A 27,974-nucleotide genomic window follows, 5' to 3' on the forward strand; every position below is an offset into this window, starting at 1 on the left:
GTTCACTGGGTTAAATATAATTTGAAAAGTTGACAAATGCATTCAGCTATTATTACCAAGGTAAAAATAGTTCTCCAATGATGTCATAGTGATTAATATATATGGATGTGTATGTCAGGAAGTTTGGACCAAAAGTGCGTGACTCATTTTAACACAACTATAATCAGTTGGAGCAACTCCTTTACATTCTAAATGTCAGTGCTGTTTTAATTTCTATTCCATAAGGAAAATCCAAACGTGCTATTCATAAATAAAGAAGAAAAAAATTCATATTTCAGTGTGATAAACAAAACTGTGACTGTCTCTTGATGAAAGAGTACAGCTGTGCGGAATGAAAGGAAAGCAAACAGAAGGATATCATGTTTATTAATAAGAAAGGGTAGAGGAGCACATTTTTGCAAGAAAATAGTGAAATTGCTATGTTAAGGACAGCATTCCAAAATTTAATGTTGACCTTAATAATTTCTGTGTCACTATAATATATGCAAATGGCTACAATCAATTTACTGTGGACTGCATTACACCAAACTCTGATGACTAAAGAGCTATAAAAAAGTTAGCTAAGCAAAGGACTGTAAAACCGCAAACCCAAAACTTGTTCTGGAGCAGTTTAAATTACCAACTTGCTCTACTTTCCCACCAGGCACTGACCATGACTTGGCTACTGCAATGCTCAGAACAAAACAACTATTACCCTGTACAAGCTTCTGTGAGTCTTTCACAAATTTATATGCTAAGATACCTACTGACTGAGACCGTGCCTGCATGCAGCAAGGCGCTTATTCAGATGAAAACCAAAATGGTTTTTTTATTTGGGTCACTGAGGTATGCAGCACAGGAGGGGTGCAGATTACATCTTGCAGACATCATCTTGCACTGAAGTTCTTTAGTTTCAGGCAGTTCACACCAAAACTCTCATACAAAACTTTATCATATTTAAACAAAAAGCTAGTAAAAGACAAATTTGAAGTTGGGCTTTATCTCCTCAGTTTATATATTTAATGAGCCTAATGATTGTATTCTTCATACTTTACCCATCCAGGAATAGGGCATCAAGTCTAAGCAGGTCACCCAGGCATCAGTGGAATGGTTCCTTCCATGGGGTGACCCACGTCTTCTGCTTCTAATGCCATAGGGTATAATTAGCATCCTGGAGGTGTCAGTTTTGAACCTCTTTGCTGTGAAAACCTTTTCTTCAGAACATTTTTAAAGTTAAACAGTGTAGCTTAGCTGTGATTTAGCATATCCACCCATTGACTGCTCGACAGGATGGATGCACAAAGGTTTCAGGTGTGGTTACAAATTTCTAGTTTGGCACCTGGAAATTAACTTTCCAACATTAGACTAATAAAAAAAAGGATCAATTGAATATTTAGAGAAAAGGAACACATAAGGGAAAGCATTATGCTCTGCAATATCAAAAGGATTGTTTTCCTTAGACATCCACACTTGCATAAGACCTACGCATCTCTTAGCTCCCACTCATTGCAGGGTTTAAGTAGCACCTTGATCTTCATGCTGACCCCTCCCACAGAGGAATTTCAGTCATAGGCATCATGAGCCCCCAGAAATACTTTTCATAACTGCAGTTGTTATCCATTTTAAAAGGCAAAATTATTTGCAAAACGTAACATCTTTAAATCCTGCTAGCGTTGAGGAAAATAATCACTGCACAGGCATGGTGGGGGCAATACAGATATCGGTGATGCAACCGCATCCCATCTGTGGCATGAAGAACGTTAGCAGTGCTCTGCAGCTGCTGTATATATGGGCTTTAGTACACACGGATGTAAAAACTGATAATAATGCTGCCTTTTGTATAAGTGACAGAAATGCATTAGCATGATTAGGGTTACTTAGCAGCCTTATCCATGACAGATTAATCATGCTTTTAGTTATAATTAATAAGTAGGTGACTGATAGGTACGTACAGTACATTTAAAAAAACCCTGTTCCTCTCCTACATAAACTTTAAATCTGAAGGGCTGCAAAGAAGTTCTTTTCTGAGAGGCAAGCAAGAATACAAAGAATAGAGGAAATAGGAAAAACAGTCTCCACAGCAGCAGAAGCAATTTTTTTTTGGTCCATACCAACTTTTCTCATTTGGGCAGAACACTTCTGAGCTGATTGTTGTCACTACTTTGGGCCAATGGGCTTTTAACTAAATTTTTAACTAAATCTTCTGCTGAGGACAGCATCTCTTCCAAGCCTTGATGAGGACATGGAGAGTTGTGAGATGGGGGCTTACTGGCAAAGGGTGTAAAAAGACTGGACACCAGCAACCACAGGTCTGCTGGGTCTTACAAAGGCAGGGAACAGTTCTGTGTCAAAAAATCAAGGATGGTCCAGCACTTTGAGCACCCATGTAGGACCCAGAAGAGGGATTCCTCACTCCACTGCAAATTCCTTGGGTGAAACTGAGCGTGTAATTTGCTCTTCCAAACTCACATCTCCTGGAGGTGTGTTTCCCTCCCATTGATTTCAACAAGACTTTTGAGGAGCTGTTGATCTGAGCTTCAGCTAACCCATCTGTAAAGTGGGTGATATTAGATGCCTACGCAACAGGGACGCTGTCAGGGTAAATGCATTAACGACTGTGAAATGCTCAGTTACGACCATAATAGGAGTGATAGAAGTAAGGCAATAGATCATTGGAACTGATTTTAAATGGAAACATATGGTACAGAGGAGGATAAACAAGTGTATACGGAGTCTGCTGACAGGTGTGAGCCAAATGTTAGGAGCTGCTTTCCAAACTGAGCAACAGTCAGCCTCCCATCTGCTACCCCCAGCTTTTCCTACGCAGGCCTGATGCACAAAATGATGGAAGGATGGACGGAGCAGAGGTGTAGCTGAGAAGATCCCTCAGGTGAAAAGCAAAGTGTTTACTTACAAATGCTCCGCTTTATTTAGGTCATTCTCCTTCAGCAATGCAGAAGTATGAAGGTACCCAAGCAACAGTTTTCTTGGCAATGATAAATCAGGCTCTTTGCCTTCTTATATGCTAGCCAGAAGACCTAGACATCAGACCTCGGTGCTTGGTAAAAGCAGGTGACCACCCTGAAAATTATTAATTGTTAATTGAATGGCTTAAAAAAAAAAAAGATGCAATAAAATATACATTCAGCAAAAATGAGAGCTTTTTTAGCTCTATGAAGCATTTCTCTTAATTGCAAATCTCTTTGCTATTCAGATATGCTCTACAGTCAGCACAAGGGAATAACAAGGGGGGAGTCAATTCACTCAAGCTGGAAGGAGCAGCTGCACAGGCAGTGAAAGCAACGTCCCACAGTTCCCTTGAGCTCACTAGGGTGTTAGCTCTGAAAAGGAACTCTTTCCTTTTTGTCAACTTTTCAGCCCCTCCATCCCTATAGCCACATATTATCATCATTGCTTCTCCCTGCCCTTTGAATATTTCTTCAATCTTTCTTCTTATTTGTTCTGTACCTCTGCCCTCTTTGACTTCATGTCCCACCCCAACAGTTCCCCTCAAAAACTGCAAGAAAAACTAAATAGCATTGGGGAAAATAAGTTGCCATTAAAGATCTCCATACTACTCTATACCTGTACAGCAGCTACAGCAATTGGGCCCCAGTCTCATCTCATTTATAAGTTGTGCGGTAAAGGACAGGGTTTATTGCCATAATATGAATGACTTTCAGAGGCCCTGATTTTAGAACAAGCAATTTAGAACTGATTTTCTGGAGAAACACAACAAGGTGTAGACTTTCAGTCTCTTGCATCTCTAAAAGGTAGACTTGTTAGACTACTTGTACCGCTCAACCCGGATTGTCAGTTCTAGCAGTGCCACCACTACAGCACCTTTTTCTCCAGCTTTCATGAGTAACTGAACAGCTTGGAATTCTGTTGCAACCATCACTGCATTAACCCAGTGTTCTGACCAGTTGTTCCTCTGTGATCGTACCCTTCTACCATTTCTTTGTTCTCTGTCACATCAGATGAACTGGTCTCCCTTTTCAAGGTCCTTCACTGCCCATCCCCAAATCATCCCTTTTTCATTGCTGAGGAACTCTCTCACCTCTTCAATAAGTTCATGGTATGAATCTATATCTTACATCTATTTGGCATTCAGACAAGTCCCTCCATACTCGTCCTGGCTGGGAATTGTTTACCTTATACATCCACAGATTCAATCATTCTTTCTTTGCAGAAAGGCTTGGGCATTAGTAAGATAAAACCTTCACTTGGTGGGTGGACCATTGCAGTCCCACTGCATGGCTGCCTAGTTCTCCTCCTATCTGTTTGTATCCATCTGTTGTCCTTTGTCCTATGTGTATATTATAAGCTCTGTCATTAAGGGACTGTCTAATTGCACTGGTCTGCACAGAGCCTGGGACATTCTTAGCCTCTGCCTATGGGTCTCATGTATCAAAGCACCATGAGCTTTGACAGGAGAAAGCAATTGCTTCATTTACAATCATATGAAATGGCAATGACAAGAGACAGCTGGACATCCCTATGCTGATTTTGTTGCTTCAGTTACTCTTTTGCTTGCTATCACACAGGACTAAATCCTTGTATCAAAGAGACAGTATTACAGAATCACAGAATCACAGAATCACAGAATCCCAGGTTGGAAGGGACCTCAGGGATCATCCAGTCCAACCTTTCTAGGAAGAGCACAGCCTAGACAAGATGGCCCAGCACCCTGTCCAGACGACTCTTGAAGGTGTCCAACGTGGCCGAGTCAACCACTTCCCTGGGGAGATTATTCCAATGGGTGACTGCCCTCACTGTGAAAAACTTCCCTCTCATGTCCAGTCAGAATCTCCCCGAGAGCAACTTGTGTCCATTCCCCCTTGTCCTCTCCATGGGACTCCTTGTAAAAAGGGAACCTCCATCTTCTTTGCAGCTGCCCCTTAAGTACTGGTACATGGTGATGAGATCCCCTCTAAGCCTCCTTTTCTCAAGGCTGAACAAACCCAGCTCTCCCAGCCTATCCTCGTATGGCAGCTTCCCAGTCCTCTGATCATCTTGGTGGCCCTTCTCTGGACCCCTTCCAGCCTGTCCACATCCTTTGTGTATAGCGGGGACCAGAACTGGACACAGGACTCCAGGTGTGGCCTGACAAGCGCTGAGTAGAGTGGGATGATGACTTCTTTATCTGTGCTGGCGATGTCCTTTTTGATGCAACCCAGCATCCTGTTGGCCTTCGTGGCCGCAGCAGCCACTGTTCGCTCATGTTGAGCTTCCTGTCCACCAGCACCCCCAGGTCCCTTTCCACAGAGCTGCTCTCCAGCCAGGTGGATCCCAGCCTGTGCTGCACTCCTGGATTATGTTTTCCCAGGTGAAAACCTTCAGGGGTGGGGGCTGTGTATTTGTGTGTCTGCACAAACACTCTGCTAAAAGAAATCCAAGTCAAACATTAGGTTACGTAGGAAATGGAGACACTCTCATTTAAAGCCACTTACGTACATGCACACTTCCAAGCGGGTGCAGGAGAAACCCTCCTACACATCAGCTTCAGAGCCCAATGAAAATGCCACTAATTCTGCCTGATCAAGGCAAATGTCTCTGTGCTGTTCAGCAGCATCAGCTGCCACAGACTCCTCTGCAGGATGCTAAAATAACCCCTTCTGCTTCAGTGGCAGGCTGGAGCTGGGAGCTTTAGGAAATGCCAGACTCTGGCTTATCTGAGGATCTAACAATAAAATGTTCCTTACTGCATTGCTTATCAATAAAGCGTTAAACTGAAAAACATGTATGGAACAATCTGTTAAACAATATATTGGAACCCGATTTGTATGCCAGCCGCGCCTCATTTCCTAAGCCAACTTTATGGACACTTTCTGTACCTGTGGACTCAATATACACATCTTCATGCCAGTCCCTTCCCCTTCCACTCCAAAAAAAAAAAAAAAAAGTTAGCATCATGTCAAAAGTGATTTTGTTGGAAAATATTTTAACAAGAGGAAATTTGATTTTCACTCCCAGGAGATGTCAAAATAAAAGCTTCTTATTTTTACTCTGTTTCTGAAACAGAACATTTTCATTTTCTCTTAAATGTCATCTCAGGTTTTTTAAACCAAAAAATGGCACTAGAAAAACCAAGTTTTTGTCTTGTTTTGAAATGTTGACAGGAAACAAGGACTCTTTTTAGCAGTTAAAAACTATTTGCTTCAAGAATTTGGAACATTTAGAGTGAAAGCATTCAAAAAGAATAATTAGAAATTCTTGTAAGGCAACACTCAGTTTCCAGACTTGTTTAATAAATGAAATAAGATTCGTTCCTTACCTGAACTGTCTCCAGTGGGAGAAAACATAAACAAACATGCGGCCTAGGAAGTATTATCCCCACTTGGTATATGGAAACTTAGAGACACCAAAACAAGTGACTTAAGCACAGCTGAGATGGAGATTGTAGTACAATGATATATCAGCTAGTAATAAAGCCGTGTAAAAATTGAGAAGTCAATGCATAAACACTAAGCATAAGATTAATTTCCTCCTTTGATATGGGCACAGTGAGACTTACTGATTTCTGAGGTGTTTGCAAAAAGTGATGACACAACCCAGAAGTTATATTTTTCTGGAGCTGAATGAACTATGACCTGGAGCCACATGAAATCTGTTAGACAGAGGCAGGTCAAGAGGCTGCCATTAGCAATACACCTCCTCCCACAGTAACAGTAAACCCACAGTGCTTCTGCATCGTGTCAGCTCAGGATCTCAGTCCGTGGGCCCAGCACTGCACCCTCCCAAATGCCTGCATAAAGGCAGTTGATGAGGTGAAGTCATCTCCACAATTAACCCTGGCATGAAGGTGAAACATGGTTTCACCTCCAACCTAAACCATTCTATGATTCTATGGTTCTATGATTAAAGTCCTTCCACTCAGTGAAAGCATGAACATCACTGGGCTACTGCTATGCCCAGGGGTAAGCAAGTACAGCTTTTATGAGAGAAGCCCCTGAGATTTGCTCCTGACCTAGGTGTGTTTTGCACCATTTCCAGAACAGAGCTGAGATGATGATGATGGTGTGTAGCAAGACAGCTCATAATGCTCCCAAATACCACTTCACCTTCTACAAGCTTTTGATATCTGGCAGCGGAGTGAAACCTCACTGAAGCTGGTGGGTGTGACAGTCATTTCTTACTCAGGATGCATGTCCATAACTTTTAGGCTGTCTTTTGGAATTAAATATCTGTATTATAAAGTGCCTTTGCACAAAATAATTGAACCATGTTCACCATGCAGCAGAGATGGAAAGGGTGAGATGGTAACAGTGGAGGGCTGTATGGTTTCAGTGGGACTATATGCATATGTTGAATGCATGCAAGATGGATAAAGAGGGGAAAAAACCCACTTCAGATACAGACGGGCAAGGCAGCAGGAAGCCAAAGACGGCTGGAGAAGCACCGAAATGTGGTGATTCTGGAGCCATAGCAAAACATCCAAAGGAGACCCCATAAACCATTTTATCTGTAGGGCTGTGACTAGTGAGGCGCTCTGTGTAGGAGACTACCTTAGACCTTAGTCCCCCAGTCCCAGGGAGCTCTGCTGTCCCCTGGCAGCTTGGCTAGTGAGAGCATCAGCATTGGAGCTGATGACCTGCTCACACCTTAATTACCGGTTAACCTGTAGGCCTGCATCAGAGCCACAGCTACAGAACTGCTCTAAGGAAACACACTTTTAGCACCGGCTAAGCTGTGTTATTCTTGAGCTATAATGCAGACATCCCCTTTTAAGCCCCACTTATAGTCAGTAGAAATTATAGTCAGAGAGTCACTGACTAGTGACCAGCTCAGCTGCAAACATCTCTGCTGAGGCACTTTTTTGTCTTTTGATTGAATGAGTCCACTCAAAATGCTCCTTTTTATCTCTGCACAGTACTTAGCACAGAGGGTTCATTTAAACTCAAGTTCAGAAATTACTGTAATAAAAACACCCACAACACAGGTAATGTAAGGAGCTATGTCCTGTTACTTGTGTATGTAATAAAACTGAGTCTGGGAAAGTTACCTCCACACCTCCAAAGCTCTTGGGGGAATTAATTACATTCTGCAATGTATCCTGGGTGGCAGTTGCCTATCAGACCTCTTCTCCCTGCCTTGCATGTATTATATGGCACCTACTGGGAAGAAAGCCCCGATCAGCATGCACAGCTATGTCCCACCAGCAGACTTTGCAGCACAGAAGCAGGGTAGCCCAGCTGTCACCCTTCTCTGATGCTTAACAAGATCACTTCATTACCAGGAGCTCCTGTGCTGGAAGACCCGGTATCACAGAAGCCAGGTCTGTTTTACCAGGAGTGACATCAGAGGAAGAAAACTGCTCTCCAGCAGAGCTTTGCATATGAGGGTGGGCCAGGAGTGACTTTGGTCACAAGCTGTATTGGCACACTAGTGTGACATACAGAGCAGATCAGTACTGGAGTGGGAAACTCAAGCATGGAAATTTTTAGAAATGAAAGCAGGGAAGGATTTGTCTTAATTTTGTTTCCACTTGGGGATGTCTACAAATGTGCGGGAGGACACACGCTCCCTCTGTTACCACGAGCCCTCGGTTTGCACAGAACCGGAGCTGCTAACCTTCCCCTCTTAACCTCTCAGGCTTAGTAGCATGTTAACCAGAGCTACTCAGCTTGTTTGATGGAGCTGACTCACTCAAAGTGGGCTCAGTGTGTGGGTAGAGTGAGTTCACATTTACTGCAAAATACCACAAAAATATATCCATGGAAAACAGAGTGTAAGTGGGAAGGCTGGGGTGTTGCTGAGAAACACAGCTCCCCAGTATCTCTCTTTTGATATCCCCATGTCTGGGGCTGAAAGGCAAATCATACAGCAAGATGCTGAAGCTGGACTCTTAACATCTGTTTCAGTAATGCTGGGCAGTTCCTGTTACTGCAGTTGCAAAGCACCCAAAGGGATGCAGGAACTGCCTTGGAGGGTCACACCACAGGTCCATCTGGCCTGTACCATGGCTAGAGTGATGGCCAGAAGCAAAAGCGAAGGAATATAGGTTTAGAGCAGCGCTTCTCCAGAACTCCCTGCTTTGCCCATTGGACAGATAGAGGCTGAGTCTGTATAGTACACTTGAGACTGCATCTGCGTCGAAAGTAACCCACACTCTTAAATAAGTCCTCTAGCAATCCACAGATAGATCATACAGAATCAGAGACAGAGAGAAATAAGGACAAGGAACAGACTCTGGAGATGAATGTTCTTTTTATTGATTAAGCATGCATAAAACCTACAGTGCTGCTGATCCACCTTGCTTTGGGCAACAGCAAGAGGAAAGTTAAACAGACATCTTCTGGATTATATGTGAAATATAGTAGTTGGCAAATTCACCTGCTATTTCATTATTCAGGTTATATGTTTGTAATGACCCATTCTGCTCTTAAAAATTAATAATATAGGAGGTTCAGTTCAAATAGGTCCATTTAAAGTGCATGTTTCATATCACTCTTACTGCAAGATTTTAGTCCAGCCAACGCAGTTATAGAATGGATCACTTTGTACGCTACATATTATGCAAGCGATTAGTGGTTTTTAAAAAGAAAGGTTACTTTTCCCTGAAACTTGGCAAAAGCCGCATGGTTAGTCTTCACCTATTCTCTTAACGCTGGGGGAGGAGAAAGCTCTTTCTGTGACACAGCGATCAAGACAAGCTCTGATGCAGACAGCTAGCATAGCATTGAGTTTCCTTCCTGCGGCACTTCTGCAATAATAGCTACTGTAATTGTTCAAATTGTAAAAAATCACAGGAAAACATGGTACTTTTCTCACCCACGTGTAGCTACCTTCTATTCATCAAAAGAAATTATCACTTTGCCACTGTAGATGTGATTTATATATTACATGCCCTTGTGAACCTCAATAATGACAATCTCTCAGTCTCAAAAGAATTGAATTACAGAGCACAGGAGTGGATTACACAGAGTCAGTCCAGCTACCTCCACAGCAGTCCATTTTAATCTGCTTGTTATCTTTCTCTTTAGGGGAAACTAGTTACTAAATTTTGGAGCAGCTGGCATTTGTACTATCTCTTACTTCAGGTGATGTTTTCCTGTTAGCTGTAAACCATGGCAAAGATGAACCTGAGAAAGTTAACACAGGTTATATGCTCCAGCAAATGTTAAATCTTTTTCCCATGCAATACATGGTTGCATTTGTATTTCCTTATTTACAAAGCACACAGGAAACACCATCATGTCTCATTTATATCTTGGATTTTACAATGTTGGACAGCATTGGAGACCTAAATCTGAATGAGAAACAAATATTTCTAGCCAAAAATTGCCCTGATTTGACAGCAAGGTGTGTAACAACACACATGGTGACAGCTATTTTAAGGAACAAGAATTTCTCTCCTGCAGCTAGGAAGAGTTATTGTTGGCCTTTGTTGTTGTAAAACAGAGGCTGGCTTGACTAAGAAGAGTGATAGAGTTTAGATCAGATATCTGACCAAATCTCAGCCCAGCTAAGCCTCACCTAAACTCACCATTTCTTTCCAGCACAGGTGTAGAATAAGCTTCTGCAGGAGTTAGCTTTCTTTGCCCATAACTTGGTTACAATGAGGCCCGACTTAGTCCTACACTAGAGAATACTGACATTCCTCTGCACAGATTCCTCCACAGTTTCCAACACCCAGCTCCTGTCTTTAGTGTTGTGAGCAATATGTCATGCTCAGCTAATTGATTATCTACTTTTCCAGTAGGAATAAAGCTTTTTATGTTGTAATCCATCATCAACTGATTAAATACAAGCTGGGCTCAGCACTTGTTGGTTCTGTGAGGTTCATTGACTGGGAAAGTGGGTTACAGGGCTGCCCAGCAGATTAGGCTTTGTGGTGCAGGAGCTATGCCCCAGGCTTATATGCAGTGGGGTCAAAGCCCCAAGCAGCTGTAGGGTTTTCTGGAAAGAGTTAGACATTTTGCAGTGTGCCTCATGGAAATCAGCACAGCAAATGCGGAGTAGAAATGCAGGACTTCAGCAGCTCTCTCTGAGAGAGGAGAGGCACTTGGTCCTACACCACCAGCAACAATCTCTGCTCAGGATTATTTTGTCTGAATCCTCTGCAGGAGTCAGGTGTCTGAGGAGTAATTTCTCACAACAGAGGTTGGAGGAGCTGCTGCTTCTTTTATTCTAGAAGAGAAACACTTGGAGCACTACATGATTATTGACGCAATGACTGGAAGCTGTGTAGCCCTCTGCACCCAAATGAGCATGCTAAGTAGCAATGAGAGATCCAACTGCATCTTCTCCAAATGGCTATGTATATTTAAATTGTTTGACATAAAGAGGAACAGTTTCAGATGGAAAGGCTGAAGACCCTTTCTCTTTCCCTAATCCTACAGAGGTTTTGAAGGCATTTTAAAGATAAGATAAAAACTGCTCTAAATCATATTGGTAGAGGGAATATTAAAAATACCTCATAACCTCAGCAGCTGCAGTAGCCTTGAAGCTTTCAACAAAGCAGGACATGGCAAAGAAAGTGGCATTCATTATCTCTTAGCAGGGATTGGTTGTGTGGGACTATACCTTTCCCGTCTCCCTCCCTCTTGGTTCCTTTATCCAACACTTTCCAAGCACCCAGTTTGTGCAGTGCTGGAAAGGAGATGGAAGGAAGTACAGATGCTTGTAGCGGGATAGTAAGGCAGAGTTGTGCCAAGATCCTCAGGCACCACATGGCTCCCCAGCTCTGGTGGTACTTTGTAATGGGTAGGAAGGTGTCAGCATGGTGCACTTTATTATACCTCATCCAAAGAATGGTACTTTAGGAGGCTGCCTGCAGCCAATGTCAATGTGGCTGAATGAGTAAGGGGCTTGATGTCATCTGCACATTGCCCCTTAGTGTTGCAGTGGCCTAGTCCACTGTGATCTACAAATACAAACAACCTTTTGGTTCAGAAGGTGGAGTAAAGGGAAGCAACACAGTAGGCCGGACCTTTCCTGACAATTAATATTCATATTTCAGAGACATATAATTGATATACATGTGAATATATCCTCCAAGAAAAAATTAGAAGCATGACATTACATGGGGGAACAACTCCACTGGACTAAACCAACCTTTTTTGTCTGTTTTGTTCAAGATTGTGTTTAAAGTGTTAGGTGATGACAAATCTAGTAGCCCAGTAGTGGTATGGCTACACCAGTGACATGGCAGCTCCTGGGAGCAGGGGTGCTCTGCTCTGCTGACATCGTGATGCTCTCAGGGAGGATCAGGTGGATAGGGAATACATGCTCAGCCTCGATACTGGTTGGACCCAAGAACACGGAGCTGTGGATAGGCACCCACACAGACAATATTTATATATATGCATATGCATATATGCATATGTGCTTGACCAGCTATGCAAATCAACACAAGAAATACAGTACTCACACCAATTCCAACAGCACCAACAACCTCATCTTCCTGCCCTCTTTGGCTGACCAGTATGAAAAAGCCTGTTATGGGAAAATGCATGTACATATGTATGTGTGTATATATATCACGCATACAGTTTGGATGGCTGCATAACTCCCTTAGATAACCAGTCTAGCCAGTAACTGCCCCTGAATCTCTTGGTCTCCCAGTTGCCTCACCCACAGGCAGACATGTGCACAAACAGCTCTCTCTGGTAGCTAGTCCAGGGACTGGCATAGAAGTAACTTGGCAGTGGCACTGCAAGGGTTTGTGGAAGCGGCTTTGTGCCCAAGGACATTTGCCACATGCTGCAGCCTGGAAGTGATGGTGGAAGCCTGGATGTTCCCCAGCATCTAGGACTGGACACAGAGCAAACACTGTAACGCAGGGAAGTCCTCAGTGGTGATTCAACAGCCGGCGAGACATAGCCTCAGAGGCCTTGGATAGGTTTCTCACAATAACTGTGGGCAGCATCTTAATTTTTAATCAGACACTTGCATTGCAACCAGCGCCTTTTTTTTACAATCTGCCTGAGAGTCCCTGTAGTGTCTTTAGCCAACTTAAAACAAAAAGAAAAAAAATTACACTGCAATAAAACCGCATACATTGGCAAACAGTACAGTGCCTTGACTCTACAACCTCAGCATTAGCAGCTCTTCCAGGACTGAAGCACCAATGCTTCCCCAAAAAGCCTGGGATGGGAATTACCTGAGGTAACTTTGTAATACCAGATGACTAGAGCCAACTTTTAAAGTGATGACTACTGTGTAACCACAGTCTGCGGACTGGCATTTCAGCTTTCCTCAATTTGCTTCCTTTCCCTTTCTTTCCAAATGAAAATACATGTTGCTTGCCAGACTTCTTTTACAGAATGTCAGATCTCATGATACTGAAATAAATAGTATAAATGAGTTCTAAGCAACAATGTTCTGCCTTATTTCTGCCATAGTCAGCCTGATCTAGCCTCAGTCTCACAACTGTACATGAGGAATGAAAGTCTGTCTCAAATCTGCACAACTAGTAGCATGGTTTCACATTTAAATGTGATAAGGTTATTAGTGGCTTACAAATTTGCCATCTAGCAGCTAAACCATTAGTACTGTCTGTGTGCAGGCTTAGCTGAGGTGTGGATTTATTAGGCTACTGAGAAACAAGGGGCGCAGTTTCACTGTTGTTTTAAGTCAGCTTAACCTGGCACAGAGGTTAAGAAGAAGAAACAGTTCCGCTCACCAATCAGTGCTACCAAGAGGTGCTCACCTCTGTTCCTCCCCTGTGCTGATACTGGCCAGCCTGCCAAAACATGATGAATCAGGTCCATGACTTTATTTCAGCTCAGCTATCCAAGAACAAATAAAAACAAATTACATGTTTGGTTTTAAACCAAATAAGTTCCTTCATCCTGATTATGGCATGATTGTGCAAATTCTTACAAGGAAAGTGAGGACAAGAAGGTAGGAGGAAAGCAGGACTGTGTCCTCTATAGTGGTATGGACCTAGGTTGACCATTACCCTTCACCATAAGGGGACTGTCATCCTCCCACTGCGGACACCTGCAGTGTCACACATGTTCCTGGTTGCATGGCAGAGGAATTCAGACAGAGGTGCTGAACCCTCTTCTTCCCCTTTTCCTTCTCTCCAGCTGTCCTTAATTGCAAGGTAAAACACACCGAATTAAACTTCTGCTGGAAAGTCTTCCTGAAGGGCCAGTTAGGTTTACGCTATGTGTCAGTGTCTCTGCAGTAGTTGAATACAAGGAAATCTTTAATAACAGATATTTAAGGTCTGGTTTCTCCTCCTACACTGCAGTTGGTCAAGTGCAGCTCTGCTCACGACTGTGGAGGCACACTGCTGAGAAATGGCTCTTAGGAGAGACTCTTTTCAAAACGATAAAGAAAATGCCTACTCTCATTGTTTTACTCTACTTTTTCCATGTTTAAAGAGTTCTTTCTTGTGAGCAGCATCTTTTTTTTTTCAGACCACACAACATTATCTGGAACAGTATGAAGTTATCCAGCCTATATACAGCAGTACTCTCTTACTCTGCTTGATATTTCCCACTGGCAACGTAAACCCATTTATTTCTTGACTCATCCTTTCATTAGCTATAATCCCATTGCATATATTATTCATAGAATAATATGAATTCAGAAATATATATCAGTGGCTTTTTTTTTAATCAACCTGAAATCAATCTTATTTTTCCACCCGTTCTTTAAACCATGTCTTTTTTTCCAAATTAATTTTCCACTAAGGCTCATTTCATTTCACTTTGTATAATCTAGTATGTATGGAGCAGAATAAAGTAAATATTCAGGTCTATTTATATGCAATTAAATGGAAGAGATATATCCATGTCTTTTATAGATGGTTTTAATTTTCTCTGTAAAAGCACCTTACCACACTAAAACTCTTCCTGAAAGCAAAGTATGTTTCCCCAGAATGAAAATTTAGACCAAACATCAACATACCAGATGGGTGTCGTTATTACTTTTTACCACATACCAGCCTTTTAGTGCTGGTACACACAAGTATTAAGCTCACTAACAGTTAGAGAGATCTGTATATAGATACATAGTTAAAAACTGGAATAAAATTGAGACTACATGCTTTGCAATGGTATAACCTGACTCCAAGAGGTATCATAGTCTGGTAGGCACAAAGTGTGCCATAGCTGAGGTCACACTCCACTGCAGCATGTCTAGGGTGAACTTGGGCAAGTAATTTTTACTCTGTGGCTATTTTCTCTGAAGTAAAATGGGGTCTCTAACACTTTCTAAAATTTCTCTGACATGCAGGAAGACTATTCTTTGCCTTTATGACTTTTCAGGAACCCATCTGACCAGGTAGCCTCCCTTAGCTATTTCTGCGTCAAACATGCAGATTCTGACTGAACCAGAGAATCTGTTTTTCCCAATATTTAAATAAAAACACTGAGCTTTATTTTAGCTTAAATTTGTCTAAAACCAACCCATTCTGCAATATTGAAATACTGTTTATTATCACAAAAATAATCTTTGCATAGACTGTTGATTATCATCATCTAGTAATTCTAAAACCTTCAATTTTTACTTTAATAAAGCAACCACTGCATAATAATTTCTACTTTGGAAGAGTAAACTAAAAAGATCGAGCCTTTTTGAGTTCTAAATGTGAGAAATGGCATCTTTCAAACTTCGAATTATTCTTCTATCCCTTTCAGTTCCTTAGCCTCTTATTTGGGACATGCAGTTCTGATTTCTTCAAGCAAAGGAAGAAGCCTTCCAGATGCAAACAGTATTTGCTCTAATCTCGATAGAATTATTTTTTAAACTGTCCAAGGCCTTTAAAGGAAAGCTACCTCTTCTGAGTCACTTTTGCTTGCCACTGAAGAAATACAAAGGGTATTAGAGCTATCAAGAGACTGATCTCCATTTTAATTAGTTCATTTCCATATTTTAAATTTGTATTTCTTAAGTACTGATTGCCCATGACCCTTCTAGGTAAGAGTTGTCACCCTAGATGATTCATGGTTTATTCCTGCTAGATCCCAGGTTGGGTTCTCCCCATTTCTATTCCCTGAATAAAATTCCCGATGACTTTTGACTAGCTCTTCTCTTCTTTCCTTTATCCTTCCTCGCATTCCCCATCACGCTCACATCCCATCTGCTTTCTTCAGCACTGCCAACATCTCCCAAATGATGCCCGTCTAGCTGGGACTGCCATGCTAAAAAAGCCTCCCTGTCTAGAAAATGTCACTCCTACCTATAGAAATAACTAATTATCTGCTTGCCCTCTTTGTCTACATGCTGAGGAAGAAAGTAACCAACCAGACTGCTGTAGGAGTCAGACAGATTTCTCTCTCACTGAACTCCTGCCCAGTACTTTTATTGCACAGAAGCAGTATGGAGATTGGATATCACAGACCCCTGATCCGATTCTTTAGCTGTCTTTTTGTTACCTTTAGTCTCATTACATCAAGAAAAGAAGGAAAAGTAGAATAAAACAGCCCTTTGGATGTCATTTAATTCATAGCCTTGCTTTGTTAGGCTCTCAGGGCGAGGGGAAGATGCAGAGGTTCATACGAGGATAACATAATAGCAGTGGTTTGCCAAGGTAACCAACAGTTCCAGGGAGTTCAGGTCTGCTGTTCTGCCACAGTCCTGGCTCTTCCACCAGGAACTCTGTCACTCCACAAAGGGACTAACTAATTGCATCAGCATTTTGTCTCTCTGCATGTAACTTTAATTCTGCAGTCCTAAGCTCTTCCAAGCTTGCAGCCACTGAGCAAAGCACAGAAAACAAGTATATATCTTCAAGGTACTAACAGGAAATAACTTACAACATGGCTGCTTTTAAGGGGAAAAAAAAAGAAAAACTTCTATCAACAGTAAGTGGATCAACATCTGATGCTGGAAGTACTGATTTCTCTCTGTCACGGAAACCATATGCCCTCATATAAATAACCGCTGTCAGATAAAGCAACTGTTTCTGTAGACCAAGGCACATGAAAGAATTGTCAGATGATCCATTGTAGCTGTTCAGATGTGTTCTCTTTGCCTACAGAAAGGATAGCACTGCATGAAGGAGAGCACATTTGGTGCTAGCTGCCTTAAATGGAGCCAGGGATTAAGAAAGCACCTTCTTAGAGGAAAAAAGTATCCTACAGCATGTAATTCAGTTCCAGCACTCTGAAACAAAAGACAGTGTGATTATTTTCTCCAGATATACTTTTTTTTTTGGCCCAAGACTTTCCAGTTAAGGCGAGTCCCCAAGGATAAGGGCACTGTGCCAGTGTTACTGCCTGGCTGATAGCAAAAGCCACAGGCTACTTCAGGATTTCAGTCTTCATTAAAAATGTATGAAGGGAGTTAACAGAACAAGAACTATTTGCACTTCACAACAGAGATATAGCTTAGGTTGTACTCTCCTCATGGATTTTCTCCCCAGCTGGATGTAGTTGGGAGGTTTCTTCATCCGCTCAGCTGGAAAACCTTTCTTTAAAGGCAAGGGTAAGGTTTCTTTGTAACTTTTCTTACAAAATATAAGTAAGGCAGGGAAATAGCTGTGCCCTCTTTTAAAAGGAGAAATACAAACAGATGAGGATGTGAAAAATACTACTGATATATTAAATCTGTTAGTTTTCTCAGACAAAGAAGAAGATCATGATGATCCTCATGAAAATGCAGAGCATCATGCATTATCTTGCCAAGAAAAAATGAGTATTGTGAACCCATCTTACTGAACAAGCTGGGAACAAGACTTTAAGTAGAAAAAATAAATGCAACTTCACCAAATTGCTTTATTAGCAAGCAGAATAGGATCCTAATCTTTCAAAGTGTCAAAAAAACCCCAAACCAAACAAAGCAAAAAAATACAAATAAAAGATAAATACACAGGGCCAGATATTATAAAGGGAAAATAATGGAAAAACCTCTTAAAACCCTAATGGATGTTTCTGACAATGCTATGGTGGCATAAAGATATGTTAACTGAAACAGTTTTCAGTAAAGATTGTATAATCTTATGCTGGCTAAAGGACAGAACGGTTCAGAAACAACTCAATGAATTGTGCAATATATATATCCTTAGACTGGATATAAGGAAAAAATTTTTTACAATGAAGGTGGTGAAACGCTGGCCCAGGTTGCCCAGATTGGTGGTCAATGCCCCATCCCTGGAAACATGCCAGGTCAGGCTGGCCGGGGCTCTGAGCAACCTGATCTAGCTGAGGGCGTCCCTGCTCACTGCAGGGAGTTGGGCTAGGTGGCCTTTAAAGGTCCCTTCCAGCCCAAACCACTCCATGATTCTCTGACTGTATATTGTGCATCAGCACAACCCATCATATCAGTAATTAGAGGCATACAATTGTGTCTAAATCTAAAGATCAGCTGCAAGGGCAGACAATTCAATGCTCCTGCTATTGCTATGAAAAGCTTGATACCTAATGTGGGAACCACACTGTGAATGAAGGAATCCAAAAGTACATATGTTCATTTCTATGGAAATGCTTTGCATTTGCATTCTGCTTGAAAGATTACTGGCCTAACGATTCTTCTTGAAACTGCTTATAAAATGGCAACATTAAGTCATCCAGAGAGGATGCTGCACTTCAGGGCATGTCATACAAAGCTATTTCAGGAAAATGATGAGTTCTGGATCTGAACCTTGTGCTCATCAGCCCTCCAGATAGTCAGAATGTGGCTGCTCAGCATTTTCTAAAAAACAGACCCCAAGAAGTACCTCAGATCGAGCATTCAAAAGTTAGGGTATGATCATCACCAGACTTTGAAAACCTGATCCAAACCCTATCTCTGCCTTCTTCTTAAGATATTACCATGTTCCTGTAACCAAAGTATCTCTAACCTCTGACAGCCCTGTGCTGCGGAGAAGAGCTGTCTCAGCTCCCATCTACAACTGTTAGGAAAACAAGGCACTGATATTCGGGGTGCCTTGCCAATTAGGGAAAGGACTGGAGTCCAACACACACCCCTACTCCCCTCAGACTAAACTAATGTCCTGGTTTCCTTTATATTCTATGCCTTTTTAAATGATTACTGAATTTCCCTATGCTGTTCTCCAAAGTTGTAATCTGATTACAGTTTCTGTTCAAACTTTCTTGTGATAACTGCAGCTGAAGCCTCGATATCATTGTTTAAATTTATCCATCTGAAAGCTTCAGCTGAACATTATTATTCTGACAAGAGTTTTTCTAGACAGGGCTGATGAAATTAACTGAAGAAGAGAACCACAAATGAAGATTTTAATCAATATTAATACCTGCATTGTTAAGGGTTGACAAGATGTATGAACATAGTGATGTTGTCATCTATTAAATCTTTTGATCCTAAAAAAAGAACCAAGGCTTTGGCCTTACCTCTGTTTTGATGAGCGTGATAGGGCTTTAATTTGGTGGGGTAAGCAAAGTGTTTTTCAGCATTTCTGCCCAAAGACAAAAGGTAAAAATCTACTGGCAGAATTCTTGGATGCGCTGCAGAGATCCTGATACTGCTGAGCACTTGCATTTGGATGTATGTTTTTGTGATAACTTGAGTCCTTGAACAGCTGGTTAATAATTACAAGAGGGGGGAAAGGCTGTGTCCTCCAGCCAGTGGCCAATGTCACGGAGCAGCAACTGTTGAGCCAAGATATCAAGTACAGTCTATGGGTCTCTTTAGACCATTTCCGCCCCCCATAACAGATAAATTAATTCAGTGATACCTCCTTCAGCTTGATGCTGATAATCTCCCCTACCAATATCTTCTGATTGTCTATGGGGTCCCTTTTCTTCACGTATAAAATACCTGCATCTGCTCCCCTTGCAGCATTTTGCCAACTCCCAGTTCCAACCATCCAGGTTTCTGCTGACAAGCCAAGGTCACCATGTAAACAGCAGGGGATCAGGGAAGGGATCTGAGGATTGAGACAAAGTGAAGAACTGAGCAGAAAAAGCTTGGACACAAAAGGAGGAGAGCTGAGAATGGTTTAGAGGGTTGTTCATGTTGCTTTCCAAACACATCCAGTAGTTGACTTGAAAATACCAATGCAAACTCTTCCCATACTGCAACCTTTAAGGTTTCTGCTTCCAAGTTAAAGAACAGACATACTGCCCTGCACTGACAGACAGCTAATGGGAGAAACTTTGGCAGAGAAGAATGGAAAGGATCAGCTGAGGTCTGAGGCATGGGTAACAGCCTGTGTTTGTGAGGCAAGGTTTTGGTAGCAAGGGGGCTGCAAGGGTGGCCTCTGCGAGAAGATGCTGGAATCTGCCCCCATGTTGGATGGATCCAAGGCCATCTGGCTCCAAGACAGGCCTGCCACTGGCCAAGGCTGAGCCCATCAGCGACGGTGGTAGTGCCTCTGGGATAACATATCAAGAAAGGGTAAAAAAATCTGTGCCATAGCAGCTGGGAGCAAGGAGTGAAGTGAGAATATGTAAAACAACTATGCAGACACCAAGGTCAGTGAAGAAGCTATGGCTGGATAAAGACTCTTTCCTGATAGCTGACCTGCTTTATCAAGTTTTTGGACTCATATAGCTTATCCCTTCTCCCTCAGATGTTTCCACCTCCTTGGTGGTGTCAAACCAACCATGATGTAGCCATACTTTAACACAGATGTGAAAAACCTTGGTAAGAATATAGAGGAAGGGGAACAGTGCTGAGCAGTTGACAACAAGACCATTCAAAGCAGCCCTAAATGTTTCTGAGGGTGAGGAGGAAGGACTGAGGTCTATAATCCTTTTTTCTCTATCCTTCATGACCATTTGAATTCCTGAGCAGAAACTGCAATGAGGTCACAGTGAGACAGTGAATTCAATTTATGGAATTTAAAATGGATTTTTTTAATCTTCAGGAGGAAAATTTCTGCCAACCTCCACCATTATTTGACATGCTTTTTCTTCTACAGCATTTTTGAACGATGGTTAAGAAGACACAGGCCCATGCTAGAAGTTTACCCAGCAGCCAACGCACCCATTGGGCACAATCGAGAAAATTACATGGTGCCCTTTATCCCCCTTTACAGAAATGGAGAATTTTTTAAACCCTCAAGAGAACTGGGGTATGACTATGCGTATCTGCAAGAACCAGGTAACGTTGTTATTTTGGAAAAATGCCAAGCTTGTTGCCTATAACCTGGAATATATCTGTAAAATGAGAAGAGATTAAAAAATCCTTCTATTTCAGCTTTTTGCCTGAGTATAGTCCCAAATTGTACCTGCTTGTTTTCACATTTCTTGTGCGATGTAGAGTCAACATGATACCATTAGAAAAGTTCCAACCAAAAATCCATCACTGACTTCAATCTTACCTATCCTAGCCTATTAGGAGCAGAATTTCACCCAAATGGTCAGCTCATGATCAGAACTGGGGAGAAGAAGTGCTGGATTTTCAGTCTGCCATTTGCCCAGCTCAGCTGTTACCGTGCAGCACAAATGGGAAACAGTGGGATTTTCAGATTTCTGGACATGGCTTAAAGGAGGGCAGATGCAAATCTCTCTTTCTAGTTTAAATGTAATGTGATCTCTTAAATACCCAGAGTAAAATTCACTGCCAAAAGCCAACAAAAGCTCTGTACAGCACTTAGAACGGTGATCTCTGACTCTGTGCTTGTCCTATGGTTATTTATATGAATGCAACTTAATAATTCATAATGATAATTTCATTTAATCAAATTAATTTTGCACTGTTTAGTGATGGTTTTGACTTGCATTGCTCTTCAGAGAGAGTTTTGAGTTGGGCATCTTGGCACAAGGAAAACAGAGGCCCTTAGGGCTGTAGCTTCTGGGGAACCTCAGGTAGACCAGGTCTTTTGTTCAGAGTAGTGGACTTCATAGTTTCGCTTGAGTAGTACAGGCCTCCTTATTGTCTATGGGAAGGATTAAAATCTGCTAAAGATGTAAGGTTGCCCGGAACTGAGGATTACTCAGATACTTTGGCCCAATCATTTACAAAACTGGGCCGTTGGAATGATCAGATCTGTTACGTTCACCACCACCAAAAGCTAGCCAAGATGTGGGCTGCAGCTCTTGCAAAGCATTGGCCACGGAACAAGTAGGTTACTGGGCACGCTTGCTTTTCCTGTTTGAGGCAGAAAACTTTCTGTGAATGTGTCTCTTCGATTGAAAGGCAATTAAGAGCTGAAAGTCCAATTACTACATAACAAGCACACGGGACTTTTTAGTGATGCTGTCATTCTTATAACTTGCTTTTTGTCTTTATCAAAACAATATTAGTTCTCAGGGCATCCCTGCTTTCCTGACAGACTTTGCTTACTAATGGGGGTGTATGGTCTCTGCATACTTGATCAACTGCGCAATCATGCATTTATCTTGTTAATTCACTTTACAAGTAAAATCTAGCTTGTGATTTAAAGTCACCTAGAAAACATGTTTTTGACTTTCTTATATGTAACAAAAGGAATCTGCCACTCCCCTGTATAATTGTGAAAGCCGTTTTAGTACTACAACCCAGGGATATTCAATATCAATATCAACATCAATATCAGTCAATATTTCTCCTAAAATGCCATTAACTATTTGATCAACCCCAAGCATTCATACAGAAAATAATCTAATTCATACAGAAAACAATATAATAAAAGCTTCAAATATAATATCAAAATTATTATTTTGGTCTTATTAGTAGTATTTTTGCTTTTTTTGAATGTTGCCATCATTTAACTCGTGATTAAGACCAAAAATATTTATACATATTTTTAATGAAAGCCAATAGTTTCCTAAAACCACATTATTCCTAAAATTGTACCACTAAAAAAGTGCCAAATACCTTGACTTCTTTAAAAAAAAAAAAAAAGCCCTGAATTGATACAGCAAAAAGAAGCAAATGGTAAACTATTTACCATTTAACGATGGAATTCCTTTGCTTTGTGGTATCTTCCCTTTTCCCAGGGGATCATACGGTCCTCAGAAAATGAAATTCTTATTAAATTCTGCCCCCTCTTCCCCAGAAGGAAGGAAAGTAGTTTCTTAATTATTTTGAAAGATAAACACGAAGAGTGACATTCAGCCTCATTTAGAAAGCTCAGATATTCCTCGGATGTTGCTCAGCCCCTTGTTAATCTCACTGAGAAGAAGAGAGTTTAAGCTATTTCTTATCAGAAGGAGAGAACTGGTACAAATGGAAAATGGGCTGGAATCTCAAAATGCAGGTATGGATTTTCTCAGTACTCCAGTGTTTAAACGCAGACTTTTCTCCAGATAGGAATGTGGGGTTTCTGCTCAGAGGAACATGAGAGCAAACAGGAACTTCTTGGTGGAGGACCAGAATCAGGAAAGCCTGCTGACCCTCCCTGAAACCTCCCGTGTGCTGCAGGGGGAACAGAAACTCTGTGACTGGCAGCCAGGAGTTACTAGACAAATAAGAAAAAGTTACAAAGAGAAAAAAAATAATCACAGCAGTAAAGGTCTGGGTGGTTAAGAAGGTGCAGCATTTCTGCAGATCTTCCAAATGAAGAGGAAGAGGAAAGGCAGAGGAAGAGGACAGGACAGAGTGAGGAATGAGCACACAAGACCTGGCTCCATCCTGTCCTCAAAACCTGGCTTGTTTGTTTTTAAAGAATATAGCTGGAGGAAAGCAGCAAGGGCAGCGGTTCTGAGTTACAGCATTAGCAACTTGGTACAGATGAAGCAGGACTACACAGAGCATGATGAGGCAGGTTACAAGAACTAAAACTTGGAAAGAGTCCAATGACAAAATGGCATTTTAATGTTAAATGATATTGTTGCTGTTCCCCTGAGGAAAAGCTGATGCCTGGAGCCCTGCTTTCCGCTGAAAAGCAAATCAGTATGTGACAGTATGTGGTTATTTTAATTGCAGCTTCATTTATTTTTATATGTACGACAGCCCTGAAGCAGAAGTTGTCACAAACAGCGTGTGTGGAAAACCATCCCTCAGGAGTCAAAGACACATGTCAGAGTCTAGTTACTGGGGAGCTGATCTGAGCAGAAACTAGAGCAGACACCCAGCTTTCCTTGACATGAGAACCATGAACTGTAAAACTACCACAACCCTCATGGCTTACTGGAAATGAACATTTGTTAGCATCAATAAAATGATTTGGAAGATTAACGGCACCACCTAGCAATAGCTGTCAAAACAATTCTCTATGGCAAGAGCTGTTCCAAGCACTTACATTTCAGGGCCTGGACCAAGTCTTTTCTATTTTTTTTTTCTTCCAGAAATAGGAAAAGATAAATCCGTAGACAAAGCCTTGACTTTTCCCCAGAAAATATCCCTCTTTCAGTGGGAACAATTTGACAATCACTACATGTGTAGCCCGGTGATTCACATTTTTTTGGGGAAAAGCAGGCAGCTACCTAATTATAAACCCAGGAATCTAACCATCAGTTGCAATTTTTGGACATCTTAACTGAGGATCTTTGACACTTAGGGCAAAGCAAGGGATAAGAGCATTCTGATTACAACATAGAAGGCCAGGTTGCTCAGGGATGTGTTGCAGGAGGAGCGCTCAGACACAGAATCTGACTGCAGCTTATTTATATTTCTGTTTTTTCAGCAATTTGGTTGCAAAATCACATCCAGGCGAGTAGAAAAAGTGGCAGCTTGCAAATATGGTGCCACCATGGAGGGACTCCGCTCACTGTCCCGACTCAGGAGCACACACTGTTGGCCAAAATGTGAAAGGGAGATGTTATGCATTTAAGAGTCTATGACAAAAGAGTGATGTGCACAATAAAATGTGGATGCCAGGACAATAGAAAGCAACTTGAGAAACGCTAGCTTGGGAAGTTGTTTATATTTCTGAATTAAATAAAAAATGAGAAGAAAGCGTTTTGGTCCCTGGTTTTCTTCAGGAGAGATAAAGAGGTATAGATTAAGGTTAATTAAAACAGGAGAGAACCATAGGAAAGAGGATGCAAAAATATATTCCTCATAAAAAAGAGTATTTTCATGGTTATGTAATGAAGTTTAATGGAGGAACAGAAATACAGATTTTTAAAACTGGTTTGTTTTATTTTTCTTTTTTTCTGGGAGCCATTTAGGGGTAGGAAACTATCTTTACGTGAGTTATTAACACCCTAGTGGCATATGGTGTCACGATATCAGGTATCCTATAGCCAGATCTCACCTCTTCTTTGAGACATTTATATAAGTAAACTGTGAAAGAGCGCCTATGGAGTGCGAATGTTAACTGAGGTTGTCAAACAGAAAGTAAACAGTATAGCTCTATAAATACACACAGGAATGCTTGATTTATCTCCTCTCAATATTCCAGAGTAATCAATTTTTGCCAGTGTCATGGTTTAACCCCAGCCAGAATTAAGCCCCACAGAACTGCTCACTCACTCCCTCTTGGTGGGATGGGGGAGAGAATTGGAAGAGTAAAAGAGAGATAACTCGTGGGTTGAGACAGTGTGATAGGTAAAGCAAAAGCTGTGCATGCAAGCAAAGCAAAACAAGGAATTCATTCACTACTTCCCATGGACAGGCGGGTGTTCAGCCATCTCCAGGAAAGCAGGGCTCCATCATGTGTAACAGTTACTTGGGAAGACAAATATTACTTGGGAAGATAACTCCAAATATCTCCCCTTTCCTTCTTCTTCCCACAGCTTTCTATGCTGAGCATGATGCCATATGGTGTGAAATATCCCTTGGGTCAGTTGGGGTCAGCTGTCCCAGCCATGTCTTCTCCCAACCTCCTGTGCACCCCCAGCCCCTCGCTGGTGGGGTCGGTTGAGAGGCAGAAAAGGCCTTGACTCTGTGTAAGCGCTGCTCAGCAACAGCTAAAAAACATCCCTGAATTATCAACACTGTTTCCAGACCAAAATAAAAACATAGTCCCACACTAGGTACTCTGAAGACAATTAACTCTATCTCAGCCAAAACCCACAGTAATCCACAGCCAGTAATCCACCGTGCGGATGTGCCACCTTTGTCAGCAAGTGGGCAGGACTCCACAGCAATATTACAACACAGAAGTAGCAGGTGGAGACAACTCATCAATTTCAGCACTGAAAAATGAATTATAAATCTGTTGTTAGCCATGCAGAAATGATCTAATTCTCACCGTTTCTAGAACAGCACATGATGAAGGCTGGGTCACAGTTTCCTGAATTACCCACATCGGCCTGAAGGCAGAACTGAAAGGGACCAGCTTGAGTTTACACCATTAGATACCGTAGCTCGCCCATAAACAACCCACTACCACCCACTGCATGGCATCTCTTGCAGTCCAAAGAGAGTAGACTAGGGCTGACAGTCTTCTCCAGATTGTCTCTCATTTTTGTCAGAAGACAACATTTCAGAATACTTTCCAAGCAGGAAAGAGACTCTGATTCAGTTAGTGGGAGCTGTGAACTTTCCATCACTGCAGAGACAAGTGGTCCTGCCTTAACACAGACTGAGGGACTCAATAACTTGAATCCATCCCAGCTCATCGTCCTGGTTTTTGATTGTGGAAGTCTCACTGGTATTTCCTCTGACCACCCAGAGGGACACGATCAGTGAACCATACACGGACAAGAAATGGCAGAAACCAAATGGAAAGAGCTTTCTCACCAGGATAAGAGAAAAGTTGCAAGTCGACATAATAAGATATGTTTGTGCAGCCTCAAGACTTGCTCTAAAATCTTGTCCCCATTAGCTACCCTTGTTAGGGGTAGAAATGCATGTAAAATGGAATAGCAAGACTGCCAAAATATCAGTGGGGTATATGGCAATATAAATGATAGAAAATTAGTTCTGTTTATTTCTTGACTGGCTAGAGCTTTTATTTCTAATTTGTGGAATTAACCCTGGAAAGACTTTGCCATCCTCTAGTTTACAAAGAAGGCATAACTAAAATATGTAAATATTATTTTTAAAAATTAAAATATTAAATAATTTTAATTAAATTAAATATTAATTAAATAATTAAATTTAAAAAGTAATTAAAAGTTAAATAAATGTTTTCATCCTTGGAATCCATTATATCAATAATGTAGTTTGACATTACCACAAAAGGAAGAACTCAAGACACCCAGTAATAGAATGGCCATAGCATGTTTCTTCTTTAATCATCATGGGAAGTCCACATTATAGCCCTAATATAGGAGACACATTGGTTCACCTTAAAATTACACTGTTGTGGTTTCCTACTCTCTTGTTGTGGTTCAGCCCCAGTCAGCAACTTAGCACCGCACAGCCGCACTCACAGCCACCAGTGGGATGGGGAAGAGAATTGGAAGGGCGAAAGTAGAGAAAACTTGTGGGTTGACATAAGAGCAGTTTAATAATTTAAATAGTAATAATAGCAATAATAATAATAATAATAATAATAATAATAATAATAACAGGAAAACAATGAGGGGGAGAGAGAGGTGAAATCCAGGGGTAAAAAACCCAAGTGATGCAACTGCTCACCGCCCACCAACTGATGCCACCAGTCCCTGAGCCACAATCGCTGTCCCTCCCCAGCCAACTCCCCCCAGATAATATACTGGGCATGATGTCGTATGGTATGGAATATCCCTTTGGCCAGTTTGGGTCAGCTGTCCTGGCTGCGCCCCCTCCCCTCCCGGCTTCTTGTGCCCCTGGCAGAGCATGGGAGGCTGGAAAAGCCCTTGACTAGTACAAGCGCTACCCAGCAACAACTAAAGCATCAGTGTGTTATCAACGTTATTTTCATACTAAGTCCAAAGCACAGCACTGTACCAGCTGCAGAGAAGAAAATTAACTCTATCCCAGCCAAAACCATGACACCAGTAACATCCAGTAACCCACACAAAATGGGAGTTCCTGGTATTTTTAAATTACATTAAAAAAGAATGATCTGATGGTATTAGGACTAATAAATTATTTGTTGCTCTTATCTAGAGCTAACACTGTCTTTGAGAAGGAAGGGCATGTCAAGAGTTAAATGCTAAGACCATGGCTGGGGTTAGTCACTGCTATTTTCCTATCAGAAAGAATAAGATGAGGAGATATTGTTGGTGTTAGTCACTAATAGGAGGGTACATATATCAAACACCAGCCCAACCTGACTTCCTCTCTCTTTGTCATGAACCTATTGACTGAAAGGACAGTTTTAATCTATATTCATGGCAGTTTCCAGCGGAGATTATCATTTAACTCTAAACACTGGTATAAAAGGAATG

At 41.6% G+C, this 27,974-nt stretch overlaps 1 protein-coding gene across 1 annotated transcript in view; it reads left to right on the forward strand.

The window, feature by feature from the left end:
• The window catches only part of TYR (tyrosinase), a 52,006-nt gene that overhangs the window by 20,811 nt on the left and 3,221 nt on the right, over nucleotides 1-27,974 (forward strand). Inside the window, exon 4 of the mRNA XM_075081894.1 lies at nucleotides 20,765-20,946. Within this exon, the coding sequence (XP_074937995.1) occupies nucleotides 20,765-20,946 (182 nt within the window). The remainder of the gene's footprint in view (nucleotides 1-20,764; nucleotides 20,947-27,974) is intronic.

The sequence above is a fragment of the Phalacrocorax aristotelis genome, chromosome 1, assembly GCF_949628215.1.
Source record: "Phalacrocorax aristotelis chromosome 1, bGulAri2.1, whole genome shotgun sequence".
Lineage (NCBI taxonomy): Eukaryota > Metazoa > Chordata > Aves > Suliformes > Phalacrocoracidae > Phalacrocorax > Phalacrocorax aristotelis.